This window comes from Hyperolius riggenbachi, chromosome 5 (assembly GCF_040937935.1).
Source record: "Hyperolius riggenbachi isolate aHypRig1 chromosome 5, aHypRig1.pri, whole genome shotgun sequence".
Lineage (NCBI taxonomy): Eukaryota > Metazoa > Chordata > Amphibia > Anura > Hyperoliidae > Hyperolius > Hyperolius riggenbachi.
The window spans coordinates 380930030-380955767 of record NC_090650.1 but is presented as its reverse complement, the minus strand read 5'-3'; the positions used below and the strand labels follow the sequence as shown (position 1 = coordinate 380955767).

The 25738-nt window shown below is 47.9% G+C and overlaps 2 protein-coding genes across 3 annotated transcripts in view; one reads left to right on the top strand and one right to left on the bottom strand.

The window, feature by feature from the left end:
• The window catches only part of RBM12B (RNA binding motif protein 12B), a 135541-nt gene that overhangs the window by 48854 nt on the left and 60949 nt on the right, over positions 1–25738 (top strand). The gene's annotated exons all lie outside the window — the stretch shown is intronic.
• Positions 22319–25738, bottom strand: part of LOC137519040 (RNA-binding protein 12B-B-like) — a 35074-nt gene continuing 31654 nt past the window's right edge. For both annotated transcript variants that reach the window (XM_068237653.1, XM_068237652.1), the window contains exon 4: positions 22319–24738. In XM_068237653.1, the coding sequence (XP_068093754.1) occupies positions 23024–24733 (1710 nt within the window). In that variant the 5' untranslated portion in view covers positions 24734–24738 and the 3' untranslated portion in view covers positions 22319–23023. The remainder of the gene's footprint in view (positions 24739–25738) is intronic.

Here is a 25738-nt window from a genome sequence, read left to right as displayed (position 1 = left end):
TGATCGGGCACCATAGCCCGATACATTGATTCCGTGGCTACCGAATCCGCGGCCGGGAGTGCGCGTGCACGCGCGCGATCAGCCGCGGGAGCGCGCATGGTTCCTGGACGTAGAAACTATGTCCAGGAACCAAAATAGGTTAAGGTACATACACTTGTCGGATTTTTCCAAACCATCATTTAGACGTCAAATCGGGCGTGTGTACAGTCGGTCGTTCAGCTGATAACGCTGATTTTAGCCATAGACCCTGAACAAGCATGCACTAGACCAGGTGTTTCTGACATTATTGTAAGATTTGACAGGATTAGCTGCATGCTTGTTTCAGGTGTACTTTAGAAACTACTGCAGCCAAATAGATCAGCAGGGAAGCCAGGCAACTGGTTATGTTTTAAAAGAAAATAAATATGGCAGCCTCCATATACCTCTCATTACAGTTGTCCTTTAATTTAAGTGTCCATTGTAACACTTCATAGCACTGCTACCTGTGACAAATCTCTGTTTCATGCGGTGTTCAGAACGTTATGCAGGATGGGACTTTGTATTCTGTAACTGCAATGCACGTTTGAATGAAATCTATGGTTAACATAGGATCTGTCAAAATGTGCGTAGCAGTAAACGATCCTCAGCTGTAGTGTGAGCCTAGTCTAACAGGAACTAAAGGGCTAGTTGACATAAAAGTTATGACAAAACATTGACATCACTATTGATTAGAAGTCGGTGTAAATTGAGGAGCACTGTGCTGCAATGGCCAAATCTTTGTAACCAGACACCCAGTATAGGAGGTCCCATTTACTTATTTGGTGCATTTGGGGGGAAGAGGGCGAAAACACAAGTATACTCGTGTGTTAATAGAGTTATGCTGTTAAAGTAAAACTGATGCCACAAAAAAAAAAAGTTAGATACCACTGTAGAGGGAAGCCGCCTCCCTTCCATGTTTGAGCGTGGCCGTACTGCTTATTTCTGGACTATCTAGTACAGTGGTTCCCAACCTTTTCCAGGTCGTGACACATCACGACAAACATTCAGATATCCGGGACACGTCACATCATGCCAAACATTCAGATATACATGACACGTCCCGTATGATAGAAAAGAGGTGCTCAGTAACAATCTGCTGATGCTGCAGGCACAATGAGGGGCTCAGTAACAATCTGCTGATACTGCAGGCACAATGAGGGGCTCAGTAACAATCTGCGGATGCTGCAGGCACAATGAGGGGCTCAGTAACAATCTGCGGATGCTGCAGGCACAATGAGGGGCTCAGTAACAATCTGCTGATACTGCAGGCACAATGAGGGGCTCAGTAACAATGTGCTGATGCAGCAGGCACAATGAGGGGCTCAGTAACAATCTGCTGATGCTGCAGGCACAATGAGGGGCTCAGTAACAATCTGCTGATGCTGCAGGCACAATGAGGGGCTCAGTAACAATCTGCGGATGCTGCAGACACAATGAGGGGCTCAGTAACAATCTGCGGATGCTGCAGACACAATGAGGGGCTCAGTAACAATCTGCTGATACTGCAGGCACAATGAGGGGTTCAGTAACAATGTGCTGATGCAGCAGGCACAATGAGGGGCTCAGTAACAATGTGCTGATGCTGCAGGCACAATGAGGGGCTCAGTAACAATGTGCTGATGCTGTAGGCACAATGAGGGGCTCAGTAACAATCTGCTGGTGCTGCAGGCACAATGAAGGGCTCAGTAACAATCTGCTGATACTGCAGGCACAATGGTGGGGAGCTCAGTGACAATCTGCTGATACTGCAGGCACAATGGTGGGGAGCTCAGTGACAATCTGCTGATGCTGCAGGCACAATGAGGGGCTTAGTGACAATCTGCTGATGCTGCAGGTACAATGAGGGGCTCAGTAACAATGTGCTGATGCTGCAGGCACAATAAGGGGCTCAGTGACAATATGCTGATGCTGCAGGCACAATGAGGGGCTTAGTGACAATCTGCTGGTGCTGCAGGCACAATGAGGGGCTCAGTGACAATCTGCTGGTGCTGCAGGTACAATGAGGGGCTCAGTAACAATGTGCTGATGCTGCAGGCACAATAAGGGGCTCAGTGACAATATGCTGATGCTGCAGGCACAATGAGGGGCTCAGTAACAATCTGCTGATGCTGCAGGTACAATGAGGGGCTCAGTAACAATGTGCTGATGCTGCAGGTACAATGAGGGGCTCAGTAACAATGTGCTGATGCTGCAGGTACAATGAGGGGCTCAGTAACAATGTGCTGATGCTGCAGGCACAATAAGGGGCTCAGTGACAATATGCTGATGCTGCAGGCACAATGAGGGGCTTAGTGACAATCTGCTGGTGCTGCAGGCACAATGAGGGGCTCAGTGACAATCTGCTGATGCTGCAGGCACAATGAGGGGCTCAGTGACAATCTGCTGATGCTCCAGGCACAATGAGGGGCTCAGTGACAATCTGCTGGTGCTGCAGGCACAATGTGTGGCTCAGTGACAATCTGCTGGTGCTGCAGGCACAATGAGGGGCTCAGTGACAATCTGCTGATGCTGCAGGCACAATGAGGGGCTCAGTGACAATCTGCTGATGCTGCAGGCACAATGAGGGGCTCAGTGACAATCTGCTGATGCTGCAGGCACAATGAGGGGCTCAGTAACAATCTGCTGGTGCTGCAGGCACAATGAGGGGCTCAGTGACAATCTGCTGATGCTGCAGGCACAATGAGGGGCTCAGTAACAATGTGCTGATGCTGCAGGCACAATGAGGGGCTCAGTAACAATCTGCTGGTGCTGCAGGTACAATGAGGGGCTCCGTGACAATCTACTGATGCTGCAGGCACAATGAGGGGCTCAGTGACAATCTACTGATGCTGCAGGCACAATGAGGGGCTCAGAAACAATCTGCTGATGCTGCAGGCACAACGAGGGGCTCAGTGACAATCTGCTGGTGCTGCAGGCACAACGAGGGGCTCAGTAACAATCTGCTGATGCTGCAGGCACAATGAGGGGCTCAGAAACAATCTGCTGATGCTGCAGTGCCCCAGTATAGCTAGTATAGTGCCCCAGTATAGCCAGATTAGTGCCCCAGTATAGCCAGAATAGTGCCCCAGTATAGCCAGAATAGTGCCCCAGTATAGTGCCCCAGTATAGCCAGTATAGTGCCCCAGGATAGCCAGTATAGTGCCCCAGGATAGCTAGTATAGTGCCCCAGTATAGCCAGTAAAGTGCCCCAGTATAGCCAGTATATTGCCCCAGGATAGCTAGTATAGTGCCCCAGGATAGCTAGTATAGTGCCCCAGGATAGCCAGTATAGTGCCCCAGGATAGCTAGTATAGTGCCCCAGTATAGCCAGTATAGTGCGCCAGTATATTGCCCCAGGATAGCTAGTATAGTGCCCCAGTATAGCCAGAATAGTGCCCCAGTATAGCCAGAATAGTGCCCCAGTATAGCCAGAATAGAGTATAGCCAGAATAGTGCCCCAGTATAGCCAGTATAGTGCCAGTATAGTGCCCCAGGATAGCCAGTATAGTGCCCCAGGATAGCCAGTATAGTGCCCCAGTATAGCCAGAATAGTGCCCCAGTATAGCCAGAATAGAGTATAGCCAGAATAGTGCCCCAGTATAGCCAGTATAGTGCCCCAGTATAGTGCCAGTATAGTGCCCCAGGATAGCCAGTATAGTGCCCCAGGATAGCCAGTATAGTGCCCCAGTATATTGCCCCAGGATAGCTAGTATAGTGCCCCAGGATAGCTAGTATAGTGCCCCAGTATAGCCAGTACAGTGCCCCAGGATAGCCAGTATAGTGCCCCAGGAAGGGAAGAGGACAGTCCTGCGGCCCAACTGGGAGCGTCCCGCGGACCACAGGCAGGTTGGGGATCCCCGCCCTAACTCACCCCTCCATAGCCACCACTCCGCCCCTTGTTCTCCTCCCTGAGCCACTCATTCGCACCGTGGCTCCGTCCTCGATGCGCTGCCTCCGTCCTCTGCCTGTAGTTAGTGCAGATCTACAAGAAAATGGCCGCCGCATGTCTGCAAATGTGAACGGCGGCGGCCATTTTCTTGTAGCCCTGAGAAGGGCGATCTGCGGGGGAGACGAGCAGGGGGAGCAGAGAGCGGCGACACATAGCTGGTGCTGCCACGACACATGAATGTGTCGCGGCACACCGGTTGGGAACCTCTGATCTAGTATCTAGATTATAGAACATACAAGTCAGACTCCAGCCCACGGGCCAGTAGAGCCATCAAATTTGGCCTAAAAGTGGTTACCCCACTTTGCATTGTTTGGCCCACTATAGAACACCAGGGAAGCTACATTAGAGGTGAAGCTCTAGATCACTCGAGAAGCCATATGGGGGAGGGAGGGGGAAAGCACTGGACACCAGAGAACTGTACAGAGGGAAGAGGGGATTCACTAGACTCCAGGAAACTATTTATATGGGAGGGAGGGGGAACCACTGGACACCAGGGTACTCTATACAGTTAGGAAGACCACTAAACACCAGGGAACTGTATAGGGGAGGGAGTGGCACTAGATACCAAGGAATTGTATGGGGGAGGGAGGGCCACTAGACACCAGGGAACTGTATAGTTGAGGGCCACTAGATAACAAGAAACTTTATACAGGAGGGAGGGGTGCCTCTAGATACAAGGAAACTGAATAAAGGAAGGATGGGGGCCACTAGACACCAAATAACTGTACAGGGGAGGGAGAACACACTGGACACCAGGAAACTATATAGGGGAGGGAAGGGTGCCATTAGACACCAGGGAACTATTATAATGGAGGGAGGTGGCCACTAGACATTGACCATTGGTTGGCCCGCGATTTGGTCCAAGTGTTCAATTTTGGTTCCATTTGTATTTGAGTTTGACACGACTGATCTAGAGGCTTCCCTCTACTGAGGCAAGTATCTAACTTTTTTTTGTCTTGCTTCAGGTATCCTTTAAGTACGTGTTTTAAACTCTTATCGCCATGCCAGAATCCCTTAGGCCAGTGATTCTCAACCTTTTTAGCATGTGTACCCCTTTGTGAGTAGGGAGGGATGGCCCTGCTTAGGAGAACTCATGGAGAAGCATGTGATCAGTTTGGTCAGCTGATAGATTTATAAGGTTCTGATTTGCTGGTCCTGATCATGTGTTAAACCAGGAAGTCATCACAGCAAAGCAGAACCTTACAAATCTATCAGCTGGTCAAACTGATCACATGCTTCTCCATGAGTTCTCCTACTCAGGGCCATCCCTATTTGTGAGTCATCCCTAGGCAAATGTACCCCCTACCAAAAAAACTGAAGAAGTGGGCGTGGCAATTACATGATGTGGGTGGAGCCAAATACTAGCGAAATACAGGTAGTCCATGGTTAACAATTGAGATAAGGACCGTGTCCATTTTTAACCCGAATCTGTCACCTCTGTTCCCCCTGCCTATTTTCTCCCCCTCTGTTCCCCGTGCCTCTTTTATCCGCCTCTAGGTCCCCGTGTCACCTCTTGACCCCCTGTTATAGCTAGGTATAGGTGCCCCCCATGTAGGTATCCAGGTATAGGTTCCCCAGAATAGGTAGCAAGGCATAGGTGCCCCCAGTATAGGTATCCAGCCATAGGTGCCCACAGTATAGGTTAGCAAGTTACAGCTATATGTGCCCCAGTATAGGTAGCCAGGTACTGATGCCATTGTGTAGGCAGAGAGCTATAGGTACTCCAGTATAGATAGCCAGGTACAGGTGGTGCCCCAGTGTAGGTAGCAAGCTATAGGTGCCGCAGAATAGATAGCCAGGTACAGGTGGTGCCCCAGAATAGATAGCCAGGTACAGGTGGTGCCCCAGAATAGATTAGCCAGGTGAAGGTGGTGCCCCAGAATAAATTAGCCAGGTACAGGTGGTGCCCCAAAATAGATTAGCAAGGTACAGGTGGTGCCCCAGAATAGATTAGCCAGGTACAGGTGGTGCTCCAGAATAGATTAGCCAGGTACAGGTAGTGCCCCAGAATAGATTGGCCAGGTGCAGGTAGTGCCCCAGAATAGATTGGCCAGGTGCAGGTAGTGCCCCAGAATAATTAGCCAGGTACAGGTGTTGCCCCAGAATAGATTAGCCAGGTGCAGATGGTGCCCCAGGATAGCCAGGTACAGGTGGTGTACCAGCGTAGTTAGCGAGCCTATAGGTGCTGCAGTATAGATAGCCAGGTAGTGCCCCTGTATAATCTTACGTAGCCCTGTTCCCGTGCAGACTCCTCTCGCCGCATCTTCCCGCTATGGTTACTTCCAGCAGCAACTCTGACGTCATGAGAGGCTGCCGGGTAACCATGCCGACAGGACGTGAGGCGGCGACAGTAGTCCACGCAGGAACGGGGCTAAGTTGCTGCTCCCCACCGACACTGTCTGCCACTTCTCTCCTGGGGGCGAGATCCGCCATTTTGTCTGTGGCCCCTGGGGGACCCCCTGACAGCTGCCGATGTACCTCCAGGGGTCCGCAGACCCCAGGTTGAGAACCACTGTATTAGGCCACACTCTTTCCCTCAGGAAAAGACAACTGATTGCAGTGTTGTGATAGAGGAATAGTGTAACAGGAGTGGGCATGTGAAAGATTCACTCCTGCATATTCAATGAGACATACTTTTTTGACTGGCTGTAATAGGGCATGATCTTTTTTCATCAGGTATGTTGAGATCTGCTGGATGTGTGTGATTGGATGTGTGTACGCACCTTTACACTTCATATGGTGCCGGCCTTATTCTTTCTTCAAGCAGGATGATTGCTGCTGGTTCATCAGCCTGGCACATTGACTGAAACTATTGGATGGGTCTCCTTGGTAAGTTACATGAGATATAACAAAGCATGAGGTAAATGTAGGACTTCATACACCAGTATTGCTCAACATTATTACAGAAGAGAGGGAAAAACCTCAGGATCCTATTGTGGCTTCCCTCACTGGTCTGAAGCCCCCTATTGCTGAGGGCAGGGCCGCGCAGCTTGTCTTACTGGATTGTGGCCGCGGCTCCGGCTTACTGCGCATTGGCAGGCTCACGCGGCTACTGCGCATCCACGATCCAGGAAGAAGAGCGACGCAGACCCGATGTGGTTAACGACAATGACTTATTGCTTATCTTGCGGAGGACCGCGTTCAGCAACAGGGGACTTCAGAGCAGAAAGGGAAGCCTCAATAGGATCTAATTATGTACCTGAGCTTACTGTATACTAGGTATACTGTAATAACTATGCTGGCCAAGTGCCTCTGTTGTGAAGATTATCGTAACCACCCCTTAACGTATATATGCTAAAAGCGCTTCACAATTTTGTATAAATACAGTGATGCTTTTAATAACTACATGGGTCATCGGGAAAGTAATAGCCATTTTTCAATTTTTTTTTAGAATCTTCTGATTATTTTATCACATGATCACCTCCTTTAAAGGAGTCATCAGGCAAAAATAAAAAATGAGTTTCACTTACCTGGGGCTTCTACCAGCCCCATGCAGCCATCCTGTGCCCTCGTAGTCACTCACTGCTGCTCCAGTCCCCTGCCACCAGCTAGTTTCGTCTTTGCCAACCTCAGGGTTGGCGGGCCGCATTGTGTACATTTTTACGCTTTCCCGCTAGTGCAGGAATATTAACGCATACATTTTTCGCGTTAGCAGTGCAACACTAAAAAATGTTCGCGCTAATGCTAATATTTATTAGTGTTGCACTGATAACGCGAAAAAATGTATGCATTAATGTTCCTGCACTAGAGGGAATGCGTAAAAATGGACACGCACCGCCAACCCTGAGGTCGGCAAAAACGAAACTAGCTGGGACTGGAGCAGCAGTGAGTGACTACGAGGGTACAGGATGGCTGCATGGGGCTGGTAGAAGCCCCAGGTAAGTGAAACTTTTTTTTTTTTTTTTGCCTGACAATTCCTTTAACTTCCCTGCCGTTCTAAAAATTAGCTGCGCACGGCAGGGAGGGTGTTTTTTCGCATTTTTTTTTTTAGCATGTAGCTAGCCTAGCGCTAGCTACATGCTTCCCCCCTCCCTGCGGCGTCCACCCGTATGCGCCGATCGCCGCTGGCGCATATGCCCATCCGGAAATCCCGTTCTGAACGGGATTTCCATGAGGGCTTCCCCCGTGGCCATGGCGACGTGCGCGATGACATCACCGACGTCATAGGGAGTCCCGATCCACCCCTCAGCACTCCTGGCACTGATTGGCCAGGCAGCGCACGGGTCTCGGGGGGGCACCCTCTGAGGCGGCGGGTAGCGACGAATCGGCGGGGATCGTAAGTGACAAGCAGCTAGCAAAGTGCTAGCTGCATGTATATAAAAAACAATTTATGCAAATCGGCCCAGCAGGGCCTGAGGAATCCTCCGCGGCAGGTTACCCCGAGCTGAGCTCGGGATAACCCGCAAGGAGGTTAAAGGAATACTAGCGATTGAAACGACTTTTTTTTTTACTACTCTATATTAGTGTACACATTACCACTAGTGCTAGGGGCACTTTATTTATTCACCCAGGTCTCTCTCTCGCTATCCAGGTTTAGAAATTTATTTCTCACACAGCTCATAGTAGTTTGGGTCACCATGAGCTGCTTGGTTGCTCACAAATATATTTCACTGTGTCAGTCACAGCATGCAGGAGACATGAGGAGAAACAGGCTGATCTGAGATGGTAACAGGTAACTAAATGAGCTGTAATATTGCTGGAATATAACTAGCTATAACACTAGTCTGTGTTTACACTCAGACTGGTTGCCTGGCTGCCTGATTGTGGTGATTCACTCCAGGCTGCATCCACTTTACAAGCTGCTGAGAGGGGCAGACCACTGTCTACAATTAGCATTATTAGTATCTTTATCAGTCAAGAGAAGCAAAGATAATAAACACACATTGCTAGAATCTTTAACCCCCTTACCACCATATCAATAAGATTCTTTCAGCAAGGTGATAATTAAACTATAAACTGAGGAGTTGATAGTCCCTCATGTGCGCTCCCCCTGCAGCTTAAGCGGGTAGGAAGGGGGTATTGGGCACATCGGTGGGGAGAGGGGTCGGACCCCCCCCTCCCTCACCTGGGTCCCCCATCTGCGCTCCGCCTCTAGCTTAAATTCAGCAGCAGTCGCCGCTATTAGTAAGAGGCAGCAGGCGGGGATGACTGTATTGTAAGTGGACGGCATTGCAGGAAGTGACAACAGTGAAACGCACGCTGGAACGCAGAAGAGGTGAGTCATACCCGCCCACTGCCTCTTACTAATCGCGACGGCTGCTGCTGAACTTAAGCTAGAGGGGTAGCGCAGATGGGAGCCCCAGGTGAGGGGGGGGGGGGGTCCAGCCCCTCTCCCCGCTGATCTGTCCAATACCCCCTTCCTGCCTGCTACCCCCTCCAGCTCGGCGGCAGGTCTAGGACCGCCCCTGGGGGCAGGGCGCTACTTCTTCTTGCTTGGACCTGCCCTTTCTTCTTGCTTGGACCAGCCCTGGGGGCAGGGCACCACTTCTTCTTGCTTGAAGCACTTATTCTATTATATATATATAGATAGAAGATAGATGAGTGTGTGTAGTTTGCATATGTGACACAGGGTTCTTCTGTGCATTATGTAGTGGGTTTACTCCATGACGATTCTAGCCAATGGCCTCAATTCATAAAGCATTACCGCATGCGGTAATGCTGAAAACAGCAGACTTTCCCGAGCACTTCGCAATGTGTCAATTCATAAAAGCTGTTACTGCATGAAAAGCTGACATTACCGAGCAGTGAGGAAAATTACCGACTTGGCTGTAGTTACCTCCAACATATGTCCGTAAATTGTCAGCAAATGTCAATTCATAAAGCCTTCAACAAGCGGCAAGCCTGATGACAGTTACCGACACCTCTGGTGAGGTGTTAACAATGCAAGTGCAGGGAGCGAAAGTCTGAGCAGGGTGCCGAAGTCTGTGAGTCATCTGTGCAGGGAAAGTCTGCGAGTCATCTGTGCAGAGAGCCGTCTGTGTGAGTCATCTGTGCAGGGAAAGTCTGCGAGTCATCTGTGCAGAGAGCCGTCTGTGTGAGTCATCTGTGCAGGGAAAGTCTGCGAGTCATCTGTGCAGGGAAAGTCTGCGAGTCATCTGTGCAGGGAAAGTCTGCGAGTCATCTGTGCAGGGAAAGTCTGCGAGTCATCTGTGCAGGGAAAGTCTGCGAGTCATCTGTGCAGGGAAAGTCTGCGAGTCATCTGTGCAGGGAAAGTCTGCGAGTCATCTGTGCAGAGAGCCATCTGTGTGAGTCATCTGTGCAGGGAAAGTCTGCGAGTCATCTGTGCAGGGAAAGTCTGCGAGTCATCTGTGCAGGGCAAAAGAGAGCTATTGCCACACTGCTCTACCGCTCAATGGGCTGCAGTAATTTACTGACCTTCAAAGGCAGCTGGGAAAATGTTTATGAATTAGCACACAGAACGGGAAAATACCGAGTGCGGTATTTTCCCTCCCAGATTTTTTTATCGCACTGCTTTTATGAATCGAGGCCGTTTTCTTATTTTCATGAGAGTCATGTTGTTGGAGCACATGGGACATGTAATAATAATAATGAATTGATTTTATTAGCAATAATCACATTTAATTCTGTCAGCTTGCTTAAATTTAAAGGACAATCAATCTGTCCATTTTAATCTGCTGTACATGGCAATAAATGCAGGAAAGGAAAAGGTATTATGGGAACTGGCCCAAAAGCCTCATGTAGGCCCAGTGCACACCAAAAACCGCTAGCAGATCTGCAAACCGCTAGAGGTTTTTGAAGCAGATTTCAGAGCGATTCTAGGCATGTTTAGAGATGTTTTCTAACCATGCCTAGCGTATTTTGGAGCATTTTTGTGTAGCAGATTACAAATATTGTTACAGTAAAGCCGTTACTGAACAGCTTCTGTAACAAAAACGCCTGGAAAACAGCTCTGATGTAGCGTTTTTCAAAGCGGTTTTGCACTTTCCTATACTTTAACATTGAGGCAGAAACGCCTCAAAAATCTAAAAAATGCTGCAGACCCCGAATTTGTGTTTGTGGAAAAAATGGACCCGCTCTGGTGTGCACCATCCCATTCACTTTCATTAGCCAAGCGGTTTCCCCCTGCGTTTTAATAAACCCTTCACAACCACTCTGGTGTGCACCAGCCCATACAGAGAATCTAGTGTGTGTGTACAGCTACCCCAATACATTTAAAGGACAACTGAAGCGAGAGGGATACAGAGGCTGCGATATTTATTTCCTTTTAAAGGACACCTGAGGCGAAAACTAATGAAATAAACAAGTGTATCTATCTTCCGTCTCCTAAAAATGACTTTTTAAGATATCTCAGTTTTATTTTGTTTAAATCTACTTTTTAAGTTTTAACTGTTTTATTGGTTTTGCTCAATTACACATTCATTGAAGTAACAAGTAGGTGAAATCCGCTGCACCCTGGAGACTAGGATAGTGCTGAACAAGGCGACTTTAACCCAAGTAAACAGCGAAGGAAGGATGGAAGGAAGTTCCGCACAAAATCCTATGTAGAATGTAGTCCCAATTTTATTGAAGAATATAAAAGCTGAACAGCCTGGTAGCTGACATATTTCGGACACACAGGTCCTATGATCAAGGTCCGAAACATGTCAGCTACCAGGCTGTTAAGCTTTTATATTCTTCAATAAAATTGGGACTACATTCTACATAGGATTTTGTGCGGAACTTCCTTCCTTCCTTTGACATTCATTGAAGTATGCCAGAGCTCAAATGTATTACCTATTGACCCTTTTTATCGCTTTCCTGCTCTCAAAAGCCATTTTCTGCTAGGAAAGTGTTTTATAGTTGGAATGTCTTATCAGTGAGGGTCACACTGTAGCCACTTCATGTCTGAGTCAGGACTGAGTCAGCCACTTACATACCTGATGTTTAACTCTTTCAGGCATAGAAAGGAAAAAAAAGGAACACAGCATAGTTATTTGTGTGCTAGGCACTGTACATACACATTTCTATCTCCTCATGTCACCTCAGGTATCTTTAAGCAGTACCAGTTGCCTGACAGCCCTGCTGATCTATTTGGCTGCAGTAGTGTCTGAATAGTACCAGAAACAAGCATGTGGTTTATATCTTGTCATATCTGACAATGTCAGAAAATCCCTGATCTGCTGCATGCCTGTTCAGGGTCTCACTCTAGAGCAGTGATGTGCAAACTTGGCTCTCTATCTGTTAAAGGGAACCAGAGACGAAGCACCCTTGTGTATTTTACCATATATATCAGTAAGAACATTAGAGAAAACACTTACCATGCTCTCTGTTGTATCCTCACTGCTAAAAGTGTCTGTTAACAGCTGTGATAAGGATCCCGGACTGAGCATTCAGTCTGGTTTTGCACTGAATAATTATAGCAGAGCCACAAGGGGGCAGGCTTGAAAAGACACCAGAGAAGACAGACTCAGCTATAATCTTTCCGTAGCAAAGCCAGACTGAATGCTCAGTCGGGGATTCTTATCAGAGGTGATAACAGTCAGATTAAACAGAGAACAATGAAACAAAGAGCAGATTAGGTGTTTACTGTCATGTTCCCACAGATTTATAAAGGTAAAATACAACAGGGTGCTTCATCTCTGGTTCTCTTTAACCTCCTTGGCGGTAATCCCGAGCTGAGCTCGGGGTGTGCCGCCGGAGGTCGCCGCTCAGGCCCTGCTGGGCCGATTTAAGTTCTGAAAAAAGCAGCACACGCAGCCGGCACTTTGCCAGCCGCGTGTGCTGCCCGATCGCCGCCGCTCCGCGGCGATCCGCCGCGTGCAGCGGCGAAAGAGGGTCCCCCCAGCCGCCCGAGCCCAGCGCAGCCGGAACAAACAGTTCCGGCCGGCGCTAGGGGCTGGATCGGGCGGCTCTGACGTCAGGACGTCGACTGACGTCCATGACGTCACTCCGCTCGTCGCCATGGCGACGAGGAAAGCGAAACAAGATAGGCCGCTCATTGCGGCCTATCTTGTTACTTTCGATTGCCGAAGGCGATCGAAAGTACGCTTCCGGAGCGCCCTCTAGTGGGCTTTCATGCAGCCAACTTTCAGTTGGCTGCATGAAATATTTTTTTTTTAATTTAAAAAAAACCCTCCCGCAGCCTCCCTGGCAAAATAATTAAACCGCCAGGGAGGTTAAGGAACTACAAGTCCCAAATTTTACTGACGCTGCCACACTAAAAACTGTGCTGCTTGAGCAGTGTAGCTTAGTGAATCAACCCCTCCTGATTTGTCAGTGAGCCAGATGTAGCCATCAAAAGAGCCACATCTGGCTCCAGAGCCACAGGTTCCCTACCCCTACCCTAGGGCTAAGACTATTCAAGGCAGAGGTTGTGCAGGACAGCCAGGCAACTGGTATTGCTTAAAAGGAAACAAATATGCCAGCCTCCATATACCTCGTTACAATTGTCCTTTAAAGTAAACACAAGGTAAAAAATAAAGTGATGAGAAACAATTGTATCCATCTTCCTTCTCCTAAAAATGACTTTTTTTTTTTATATGTACCTGAGACGAATAGATATAACAGTTTTATACATAACGGGGCTCCCTCCAGCCCCCTCTGCTCCACCACTCCTCGTTCTCCCGGTAGAAGCCATTAGTTTGGCCAGTAGGTGCATACAGACCCCCATCTCGCTCCTGCAGCTGGGAGCGTTCTGCCACGTGGCAACGCATGCGCTCCAACTGGCCAAGCTAACGGGGGTTCTACTGGGAGAATGAGGAGGCAGAGGAAGACGGTGTGGAATCGATCGATGCCGAGGGGGTTGGAGGAAGCCCCAGGTATGTATAAAACTTTTATAGCTTTTTGTCTCCTTTTTCCTTTAATAGCACATTCATTGAATTTTGCCAGAGCTAAAATGTATGAACTATTGACCCTTTTTATCTCTTTTTTGGTCGCAGAAGCCATTTACTGCCAGGAAAATGGTTTATGGTTATAATTCCTTATCAATGAGAATTACACTATAGTTCAACTCAGACAGAAACTGTTATTTATTACCTGATTTTTAACGCTTTCCAGCAGAGAAAGAAAAAAAAAAAAAAAGGAACACGGCATAGTTCTTTGTGTGCCTTGCATTGTGTATCTTGCATCGTATATCTCATCATGGCTAACTGTCCCACTGACTGTTTTTAGTAATATTTCTAAAATGTTCTAGGCTACATTTTTAAGTGTATTCAGGATACTTCATCCATTTTGTGCTTTTTATTAGTATTTTTCTATTGTACATATGTGATGTGTCACTGAGATTTGAACATTCAGCATGATGTGTCACAACATCAAAAAGGTTGGGAACCACTCATTTAACCTCTTGAGGACTGCAGGGCTAAACCCCCCCGCCCCCCAGTGACCAGGCCATTTTGAGTAAAATTGGCCACTGTAGCTTTAAGGCCAAGCTGCAGGGCCGCACAACACAGCACACAAGTGATTTCCCCCCCCCCCCCTTTTCTCCCCACCAACAGAGCTCTCTGTTGGTGGGGTCTTATCGCTCCCCCCATGTTTAATTTTTTATAGTAAGTATTATTGCTCCTGTTTTTTTTAAAAAAACAAACTGTTTCTTTAAACCCTCTCCCTCCCTCCCCACAGCCAGCCAATTACGGCGATCGGCTGTCCCCAGTGCAGCGCTGCTGCTGATCGACAGTCTAAATAGACGGCGTTCACGCCGTCTAACAGTCTCCCGAGTGGCAATAGCCGCTCGGAGACTGAAGGCGGGGCAGAACTCCACCCCCCAAGCAGGAGATGCGCGCGCAACCTGCGCGCGATCTCCTGCAAAACAGAGCCCCAGAACTTTACACCAATTGGCGCTAGGCAGTCCTGGGGCTGCCGCCGCAGCCACGCCCATCGGCGTGACGCGGTCTGCAGAAGGTTAAGCCAAAGACCCTGAACAAGCATGCAGATCAACTGCTCTGCCTGAAGTCTAACTGGGTTAGATGCTAGTTTCAGGCGTATGAAATGAGTTCAGGTGTACTTTCAAGATCTAGCGTATGATTTGTGGAGAAATAAAAAATCTAGCATACCCGTTCTTGAGACTGCGTGCGTAAGAATCTAATCCACACTTGTTGCTCTCCATTTCTGATGCGGTGTAGATTCTACACAGGCGGTTTTCCACAGTCCGGAGCTGATCATTGCTTGCTGCGCCTATTGATTTGGCTGTCACATGACAGCAGAGCTTCCTCCTATGGATAAGGAGCCAAGCCAGTTTTATCACAGTGATCACAGCCGGCCGAATGGAGGAAAAAAAAAAAGCGGCTCTGGTCTTTAAAGGGACACAGAGAATCTGTATTCACAAAATGAAGTATAAACAAACATCCCTGCCTGTTTGGGGTCATCTCCTAGCCCCCTCTGTATTTTTTTTGGCTGCTCTCCGCTGCAATAAAGAGGGTAAAAAAACTGTTTTATAAACTGTTTTGTAAACAGAAAAGATGGCCACCAAAACAGGAAGTACATCAGCAGAGCAGTGAACTCAGTTAATACATAGTGAGTACACAGAGAATTCAGTGAGTTACACATTGAATTCAGTCTCCAGAGGTTATGTGCAAGTTTTGAAAGAGCTCTGTGTCAATGAAGCATGACAAGCTGTGTTTTTAGAGCCTGGAGTCTGGCTCTGCATTGGTGTCAGCCTGACAGGCAGCTTCCTCATCAGCCAGCTATTCTTTGTTCAGTTTATCAGTCTGTGTTTATCAGCCTCACAGATAGCAGACAAGCTGACAGTGAGAGCAGGGACATTGTCTGTGAGGAATAATCACAGGAGCACTGGAGAGGCTTGGAAGGAGTTAACTTGTTCACATTACTGAAGAGTTGGCAGCCTTCCAGACACTGCCGACAAGTCCGACAGGGGAAAGATAAGTTGATTTATTACAAAGACCGTGCAAGTAGAAAGTGCTGCAGTAAGCCAGAGCACAATGGAACATCCTCAGGAACTTGTAGAATATGATAAATACTGCTAAAATTTTTGTTACGGAGTCTCTTTAAGTCGGGATTAAAAAAATAATCCGTTTTACGTGCCTGGTGCTTCTACCAGCCCCCTGCAGCTGTCCCACGCCCCCACAGTCACTCACAGAGCCTCCGGTCCCCGGCACAAGCTAGTTTCATTTTCGCTGACGGAGTCAGTGGGTTTTCTGCACAGGCCTCACCACGTATAGCCTTCTTCATGTTCCATTCCTCAATAGCACCCTGCACAGGCGCAGGACGCTATTACTGATGGAAACGCAAAGAAAAATATGCGTGGCCAGGCCTGTCAGAGAAAATGAAAGCAGCTGGCAGCAGAGGACCGGAGTCTCCATGAGTGACTGTGAGGGCACGGGACAGCTGGAGGGGGCTGGTAGAAACCCCAGGAAAGTAAAACTGATTTTTTTATTCCTGGCTTAAATATCCCTTTAAAGCAGGGGTCTCAAACTCGCGGCCCTCGATACAATATTTTGTGGCCCTTCGCCGGCAAAAGCTTCCTTATAGTTCGCTTCAGTGCTCCCAAGTAATCTGCCGCATCCCCGCCGCTAAACGAGGGCTGCAGAGCCCCCACATCGCCCGGGGGGCAATCCGCCAGCATTTCCTGGAAGGGGCAGAGCTTTCAGCTTCAGCTCTGCCCGTCCTGACGTCAATCGCCGCCTCTCCCCGCCCCTCTCTGTGAAGGAAGAGTGAGAGGGGCGGGCATAGGCGGCGATGTGCCGTGATTGTGAAATTCCTTATGCGGCCCAGCCTCATCCTAACTTTGCCTCGTGCGGCCCCCAGGTAAATTGAGTTTGAGACCCCTGCTTTAAAGGGACTCCTAGCACCTCTCATGGGCATGCCTTTAAGCCAGACGACTTCCAACAAAGTCGTGCTATGACCCCTCTGGAGAAGCCTCTTGCAATGGCCATGCGTGTCACTTCCTCTTCCTGCTTCATTCAGTGATGCACTTTTCTAACAGTGGCGACCCGGAAGTTATAACATAACCAAGATGGCAGCCATGATTTTTACATTGAAATCGACCGAAAACTATTTGCCGTAGAAGAGGAGAGCACACGCTACAGAAAGCCATGTATCTTTAAAGTTAACCTTAAAGAGAACCCGAGGTGTGTTTAAAGAATGTTATCTGCATACAGAGGCTGGATCTGCCTCTACAGCCCAGCCTCTGTTGCTATCCCAAACCCCACTAAGGTCCCCCTGCACTCTGCAATCCCTCATAAATCACAGCCCTGCTGTGAGGCTGTGTTTACATCTGTAGTGTCAGTCTCAGCTGCTCCCCCGCCTCCTGCATAGCTCCGGTCCCTGCCCCCGTTCCTTCCTTCCAATCAGCAGGGAGGGAAGGGATGCAGGCGGGGACTGGGGTTCTGCAGGAGGCGGGGAGAGCAGCAGACGGACACTATAGAGATAAACACAGCCAGCTCTGACAAGCTGTTTGTCAGCAGCGTGGCTGTGATTTATGAGGGATTGCAGAGTGCAGGGGGACCTTAGGGGGGTTTGGGATAGCAACAGAGGCTGGGCTGTATAGGCAGATCCAGCCTCTGTATGCAGATAATATTCTTCAAACCCACCTCGGGTTCTCTTTAAGTCAAAAACAAAAAATTAGTTTTACTCACCTGGGGCTTCCCTCAACCCCCTGCAGCTGATCAGTGCCCACGTAGTCGCTCTGATGCTCCTGGACCCGCCGGCGGCCACTTCCAGTTTCGCCGTCACCGGCTGTCAGGCTGGGAACGCGAGTGATTCTTCACATACCCAGCTACAATAACACTCCCTTTACGGCTATTGCGGCAAGGAAGGCCGCAATAGCAGTATAGAGGGTGCTATTGTAAAGCAAATGGGGCTCGCTTTTTTTTTTTGGAAGAAAATAAACCAGATACCTTCCCCATCCACTCTCGGTCCAAAGCTGGCTCTCCTGTTTAAATCCCGTGCCGCAGGGGACTTCGGAAGTCTGCGGGAGAAGAGTCCTCCCCAAGACAGACAGCTCCATGCTGCGCACACGCGACAGAGAGCACTCAGGCTCCCGAAGACTTTCCGAAGTCATCTTCGCCAGTGGAGCGAGCAGTATTTGACCAAATTAGTCAAATACTACTCCGAGGGACCGCGCTGCACCAAGGGCACTGGGAGAGGAGAGGGAAAGCTTGTTAGAGCCCAGAGCTTTCCCTCTCCTTAAGTATCTTTTTTTTTTTTTTTTTTTTTTTTAAGTTTAAGGACCAGTTCCCATTTACTTCAATGTTTTCAACAAAGTAAAAAATTTTTAGATTTCTTCATATAGAAATTGTGTATTTTATCTCAGAACTTTGTAGAATAGAGTGCCCATGGAAAGTTCAAGTACCCAGTGAGCCCAACTTAAAGTGCACCTAAACTGAGAGGGATATGTAAGCTTCCTTATAAACAATGCCAGTTGCCTGGCAGTCCTGCTGATCTCTTTGGCTGCAGTAGTGGTTGAATAACACACCTAAAACAAGCATGCAGCTAATCCAGTCGGACTTCAGTCAGAGCGCCTGATCTGCATGCTTGTTCAGGGGCTGTGGATAAAAGTATTAGAGACACAGGATGAGCAGGAGTGTCAGGCAACTGGTATTTAAAAAAAAATGCATATCCTCAGTTATGCTAAAATGTATTAACTATTGACCGTTTTTATCGATTTCATGCTCTCTGAAACAATTTTCTGCAAGGAAAGTGTTTTATGGCTGCAATTCTCCATCAGTGAGGGTTACACTATAGTCCGACCAAGTCCAGACTGGACAAACTGTCACTTGCATACCTGATGTTTACTGCTGTCAGTCAGAGAAAAAAAATGCAGTTATTTGTGTGCTTGGCACTGTACATAATACACATGCATCTGAGGTCACCTCAGTATTCCTTTAAAGGGGAACTGAAGTAAGAGGTATACGGAGGCTGCCATATTTATTTCCTTTTAATCAATACCAGTTGCCTGGCAGCCCTGCCCTGCTGGTCCACTACCTGTAATACTATTAGCCATAGCCCCTGAACAAGCTTGCAGCTGATCAGGTGTTTCAGACTTTAAAGTCTGATCTGACAAGACTAGCTGCATGCTTGTTTCTGGGGTTATTCAGATACTACTGCAGAGAAATAGACCAGCAGGGCTGCCGGGCAACTGGTATTGATTAAAAGGAAATAAATATGGCAGCCTCCATATACATCTTACTTCAGTTCCCCTTTAACCTCTTCGGGACCACGTGCATTAGATTCTACGCCGCACTTGTGGCTGTTCTAGCCTGAAGCGGCGTAGAATCTACGCCAGCCCGCAATTTCCGCTCCCGGCGCGATCGTGCACACCCGGAGGGGGAGATTAAGCTGTCATATGACAGCCGACATCTCCCCTGAGTGATCAGCAGCCATCGCGTATGGCTGCTGATCACTATGATCGCCGTCGGATCGCGGTGATCAGTGCGACAGCTGCGGCAGCAGGGGGGGAAAAGAAGAGTATCCACTCACCTCCCTACCGTTCCCGCAACGATCGGCACCCCCCTCCGCTCTGGCCGGCATCTCCGCTCCGTCTGACGTCAGCGCCGGATCCCGGCTTGATGAAGTCATCAAGCCGCGACCCGGAACTGATCATCAGACAGAACGGAGATGCCGGCCGGAGAAGAGGGTCCTGTGCAGCTCATCGCTGGAGCCTGGAAGGTAAGTGAAGGCTGCTGGCAGAAGGGAGGGGGGGGGGGGGCCCAGGCCACCATGGGGGGGGGGACACAAATCCAGGCAGCCACAGACGGGATCCGGCCGCCTTACCCCCCCCAACGCGCGCACCCCCTTCCCGCGCAAAATGCCTGGTCCTTAAGGGGGGGGGGGGGGTGTAGATGGCCGGTCCCGAAAAGGTTAAAGAGAACCCGAGGTGGGATTTAATAAAGTTAGTAGGCTGGTTGTGCACACTATCACCAGCCTCTGTTGCCCTATTGTGTGCCCCCAGGACCCCCCTGCGCTCTGCTGTCCCCTGTAACAAAGACCACTGAGCTAGGGAGACACAGCATGTCGCCAGCAGGCCGTTTACCTGTGACAGACGCTCCCCCACCTCCTCTATATCGTCGCTCCCCGCCACATCCCTTCCCTCCAATCAGCGGGCGGGGAGCACCAATATAGAGGCGGGGAAGCGGCAGTGACAGACACTCACAGTTAACAGCCTGCTGGCGTCACGCTGTGTCGCTAGCTCGGTGGTTTTTTGTTACGGGGACAGCAGAGCGCAGGGGGGTCCTGGGGGCACACAATAGGGCAACAGAGGCTGGTGTTAGTGTGCACAACCAGCCTCTGTGCCCCACTAACTTTATTAAATCCCACCTTGGGTTCTCTTTAAGTACCCCCCAGGATATGTGTACAATGTGTCGAGAACCTACGGGGTAAGCGAAAGTGGCTGCACCCTGTGTAGCTACCACCAGGCTGTCCTGCTGACTCTAAGGCTGCTTTCTCACCAAGACGTTGCGTTTAGGGGACGTTATAGGGCACATAACGTGCCCCTAATAACGCCTGGTGGTGTTGGAGCAGGACGCTACCAAGAGCCACGTTACAAGCAGCTCTTGGTGCGCCTGCTCTGTCGGAGGCACTGCGGAGACCACGTGAGTCCCGCCAGACAATCAGCAGCCACTCCAAGAAGTAAACACTGCAAGTGCAGTGAATGTCAAGTAGCAATGTGCCTGGCTACGTAGCGGCCTCTCTCCGCCTCCTCTTTGCCCCTGAAATTTAAAAAAAAAAAAAACAAACATACTGAGCTTAAGCCGCTAGAACGCACGGTATGCTGCACTTCAAACGAACGTGCAGCGTTACTGTGTAACGCAACGTGGGCACTGCGAACAGCCCATTGATTTTTCATTGCTGTGCGTTGGGGTGCGTTACAGGCTGCACTAACATGTGCCTGTAACGTCTCACTGTGAAAGCAGCCTAAAAGTACCCATTAACGGTACAATTTCTATTGAACTATATTTTCCATTACATTATTCAGATCATATGGTATGTAAACAAAGACACTAGTGGGCCCAATTAATCCCAAATGATTGCATTAGCATTAGTTTCCTTAAAGGAGTTATCAGGCGAAATTGAACAAAATAAGTGCTACCTACCGGGGGCTTCCTCCAGCCCCAAGCTCCCAGCATGTCCCTCGCCGCAGCTCCCTCCCGGTCCCCAGCGATGACGTCATGCGCCTACGCAAGTGGCGCTGTCAATCACCGCCACGTGGAACGGAACAGACTGCGGAGGGGCATGCTGGGAGCTTGGGGCTGGAGGAAGTCCCGGGTAAGTAGCGCTTATTTTGTTCAATTTCACCTGATAACTCCTTTAAAGAACTGGTAGATCGACTTAACCGGTTTTTTTTTCATAGATATGACTGCAACAGGTTAGATATCGGGAATAGTTTGGATTATTTAATGTTGAGGATCGATCTATCCTTTCGAAATGAATGAGCTTATCAAAAATACGATTGTTAAAAATTGCACCGTTAAGGGAAACTCAATCGCAACAATTGAACCTGACGAAATGTAATTTCATCAAAACGTATTCTGCCACCAATCTGAAAAGAAAACAAATATTCAAACCAAACCAAAAGCGAACCTAATGCAAAAAAATGAGATACTTACCCATGAAGAAGGAAGCCTCTAGATAAGAGTTCCCCAACCATGTCCTCAAGGCCCACCAACAGTACATGTTTTTCAGAAAACCACAAACAAGGTAAGGTAATTGGTGTCTCAGCAGAGCTGATTAACTACGTCTGATTAACTATTTCCGCAAAGCATGTACTGTTTGTGGGCCTTGAGGAGAAGTTTGGGGAACACTGCTCTACATCCTCCAGAGCCTTCCGGTATCCTCGATATCACTGCTGCCTAGGACCCACTTTGAGTTTGCCTCGCTCCCCGCTGTGCACAAGCGTGGCCAAACTGCACCTCTTGGAGTAGCTTGGGCTTACGGGGTAGACACGGCTGTACTCGTACAGTACAGCTCCACCCGTACACAACATGGAGCTCGGCCACGATAATATATTCAACAATATATGTTCTGGGAGTATATGCACGGCAACAGTGGTCTGCAAGAAGATACAGGAAGCCTCTAGAAGATAATCTTTTTTGCATTAGGTTTACCTCTATACACTAAAAAAAAAAAAAAAAAAAACTAAAGTATCCAGTGTTCTCACCAGAATTTTTTCCAGCCGGTGTGGCATGAAAAAAAATAGGCGGGTGGGGCGAGATGAGAATGCAGGGCTGGCACTTCTCTGGAGGAGGAGGGGAGCAGATGACAGCCGGGTGCTCACCAAAACTAGCCAGGTGGAGCAGCCGGCTAAAAGAGCCTGGAGAGAACACTGATATACAGGGGAAACAAATGATTTGGTTCCTAAGAAAAACTTAAATGGAGTCACACTTTATTGAAGAGGCATTTTCCAAACAGACAGTCTGCAAGCTACAGCCATTTCACACAAGTTCTCTTCAGGCACAAGTGCTTCACATCTCACCAGTGTTCGAGACTTGAACAAATCTTTATTATAAAAACAAAAATAGCAACATAAAGACCAGGGCACACCTCTCACTCTGCTGTACACTAAAATGTTTACTTTTAGTTGGTGACTTAAGTCCCATCTTCCTGGCAAGCTCACACGTCAAACAAAACCACTGACTGCTAACATCACTAGGGTAGAACAGTGGAATGGATAACGAAAGAAGAACGTGTAAGGATCCAAGCTGGCAAATAAACCAGAGCTTTATATAAAAAAAAAAAAAAAAAAAAAAGTCAATAGCTGCAAAAGAAAGAAAAATTAAAGTAGGCATCAGCATTAATTTTTATTTACGTACTTGCATAACAGCTGTTATGACTTGTCCTTTTCTGAAGTGGCCAGTATGCCGACTCAAGCAACCGTTGATGGTCTGACAATATGACATTAATGGCACAATAGAGAAGAAATGGGAACTTTTTAACCCACAAAATGTCATTTAACAGTGCACAGAAATGCCTTTGTCCTTCGAAATGTTGTTGCATTAGAACGTTAAGCAAAGTATCTTAAAAGGACAATGGTTCTCAGATGAACAGATTTGATAAAGAAACTTCAATATCACCAAAGTAAAAAGTTTGTGAGATATAAAAGAAGTCTGTACAGGATTCTCTGTAAAATTCAGGTTAGTTTCCCTGTTGATGTGGTTCTATTAATGGATCTTCTTCTTTGATGTTCTATGAAGAGGGTGATTCATCCGCTTCAGCAATGCATTCCGGTATGTTCTCTTCTTTCTTCATGGAGTCCACTTCTGGTGTGTCCTCCTCTTCTTCATGGGTGTTAACTTGTGCCACCTCTTCTTCATCAGAGAGGTCATCTTCGTGAGTTACAAATTCATTTAGATCTACTGCCTTTAAGTACAATGCGTTAGAATGCATAAATTCTGCAAAACTATCTGGGTAGATTCGCTTCATTGTTATTCGTCTATCCTTGAACAATCTGCCGTGTAACCTTTCAACTTTGGTCGTTTCTTGTAATGATGTAAATCTCACCACTGCTTCTCCTAGGGTGGTGCCGCTTTTATCAAACAGCAGAAATATATCATCGTCATCCAGAGCAGAGCAATCAAATAATTCTTTAACATCACGCTTAGAGACATCCAGAGCGAAGTTTTTAACATAAAGGTACACATGAAATCTGCTTCTTGAAAGCAAATTTTTCATGCTCGATTTAGAAATCGGCAATAGGTACAGCACACTTCCCTTAAACAGAACTTTGTCTAACTCCAGAGCCTTCTTATAGTGCTCCTCACTTGTGAATGTGATTAAACCAACTTTTTTCCTGTGGTCTTTGTCATCGGACTGCAATACAATTTCAATTTCAACATCGTTGAACAGACTTTTTACATCACTTTTTTCAACACTGCTGCTTAGGTTTAATATCTGTACATAATATTTGTTTGTGTTCTTTGAATCATGTTCATCTGAATGACTTTGGGAAGATCTGGAATCTTTTGCTGAAGTTTTATTGGAACTTCGGGGTGACCTAGAACGTTTCCGTGGAGACCTCCTTCGTGGAGACCTAGACCTCTTTTGAGGAGACCTTGACCGTCTCCGTGGAGACCTAGACCTCTTTTGCTGAGACCTTGACCGTCTCCGTGGAGACCTAGACCTTCTTTGAGGAGACCTTGACCGTTTTCGTGGAGACCTTGAACGCCTTCTTGGAGACCTTGAACGCCTTCTTGGAGACTTTGAGTACTTCCATGGAGACCTAGAATTTGCTCCCCTTGTACTATGTTCTGATGTGGTTGATAAACATTCCCTGTCATCATAATCAACTTTGCCACCAAATTTTACCCATTCGATTTCATTTGAACACATTACGCTTATAACCTTGTTGTTCCTAAACCTATGGAATCCCTCATATGCATCAGCGTATTTCCCAAACTTAACTATTGAATCTATTTTCCTAGGTGAATCTTCATCTTTAGAAAATGTCATGCCACAGATATCAAGTCCATCAAAGTAGTGTTTGATATCTGATTCAGTTGCCTCATAATCGCTAATCTGTACGCGCAAATATAAAGTTCTATCACGGCTTTGCGCATTGCGAGGTTTCACAACGCGAGCAGTAGTATCAGTTTTCCTTTGTGTGCCATTGCTTCCATGTTCAGACTCTTTCTCCTTGGTGCAGTTTTCCAATGCTTGTTGCTTTTCTTCAGGGGAGGCAACTGAAATATCTATTATGGAATTCCTTATTTGCTGGCCACTCATCTGAAGTGCTTGGTAAGCAACATCCCATGTTGGAACATCAACAAAGGCTTCCCCATTTGCCCCACCAGTGATAGTTACCCCTCCTTGGGGGATGTCCAAATTAACAAAAAATTTCCGAATGTCATGAGCACTTGCCCTATTGGAAAGGCCTTGTAACCGAAGAACAACACTCATTCTACCTGTTGAAAAAGAAAAAAAATTACCTGCATACACTGCGCAAATAAATTTAAAAAAGTCATAATATCCATCATCACAAACTTGTTGCTGCAAATGTTATGCATTATTTGCATTAATAAGGAATACATACCTGCTAAAATCTTCCTTCTTTTAAAAGGAGTTATCAACCTAATAATGCTTCCATCCCCCCCCCCCCCCCCCCACACACACACACACTTATCCGGGGCTTCTTCCAGCCCCTAGCAGCCAGCACGACCCACGCAGCATCTCCACTCGCAGCCGCCGGTTCTATGTCTCCACCGGTGCAGAGGCCGATCTCCTCTACTGCCTGCGCCGCTGTCAATCCATTCCACGTTGTCCGCAGTGTACTGCACAGGAGTACACTGCGAACAACGTGGACTCGATTGACAGCGGTGCCGGCACAGGTGCAGTAGAGGACGACCCCAGGCTGGTGGCTGCGAGCGGAGATGCTGCATGGGGCTAGGGGGGGGAGGGTGTGTGTGCAGCATTATTTGGTTAACAACCGCTTCAAGTTCCCGTCTCTCTTACCTACCTTAAACATGTCTGGTCTTCCCAATCTCCACTTTACACACACACACTTCACCACAAAACATCCATAAACACACACCACACATACACTGAACCATGCTCCCACACTACTTGTACTTCTGCATTGGGCTGGAAAGAAGTGTCAGAATAGCCTGACCGTTTCCTCGATGTCATGCTCGAGTATTCATGTGTAACAAAGGAGAGGGATAGGAAGGCCAGGGTGGGGACATTTATAGTGCATCCGTAAAGTATTCACAGTCCATTACTTTTTCCACTTTTTTTTTTTTTTTATGTTACAGCGTTATTCCAAAATGTAAACCTAATAAGAGAACAGGAGACGCCCAAAAACTATTTGACTTTTGGCGCCAAAGCCACTCTCTTCCTCCTGGCACATTTACTGACCCGATGAAGCGGTTTATGTCGCAAAAGTCATCAGTTCTGAATAAGTCGAAT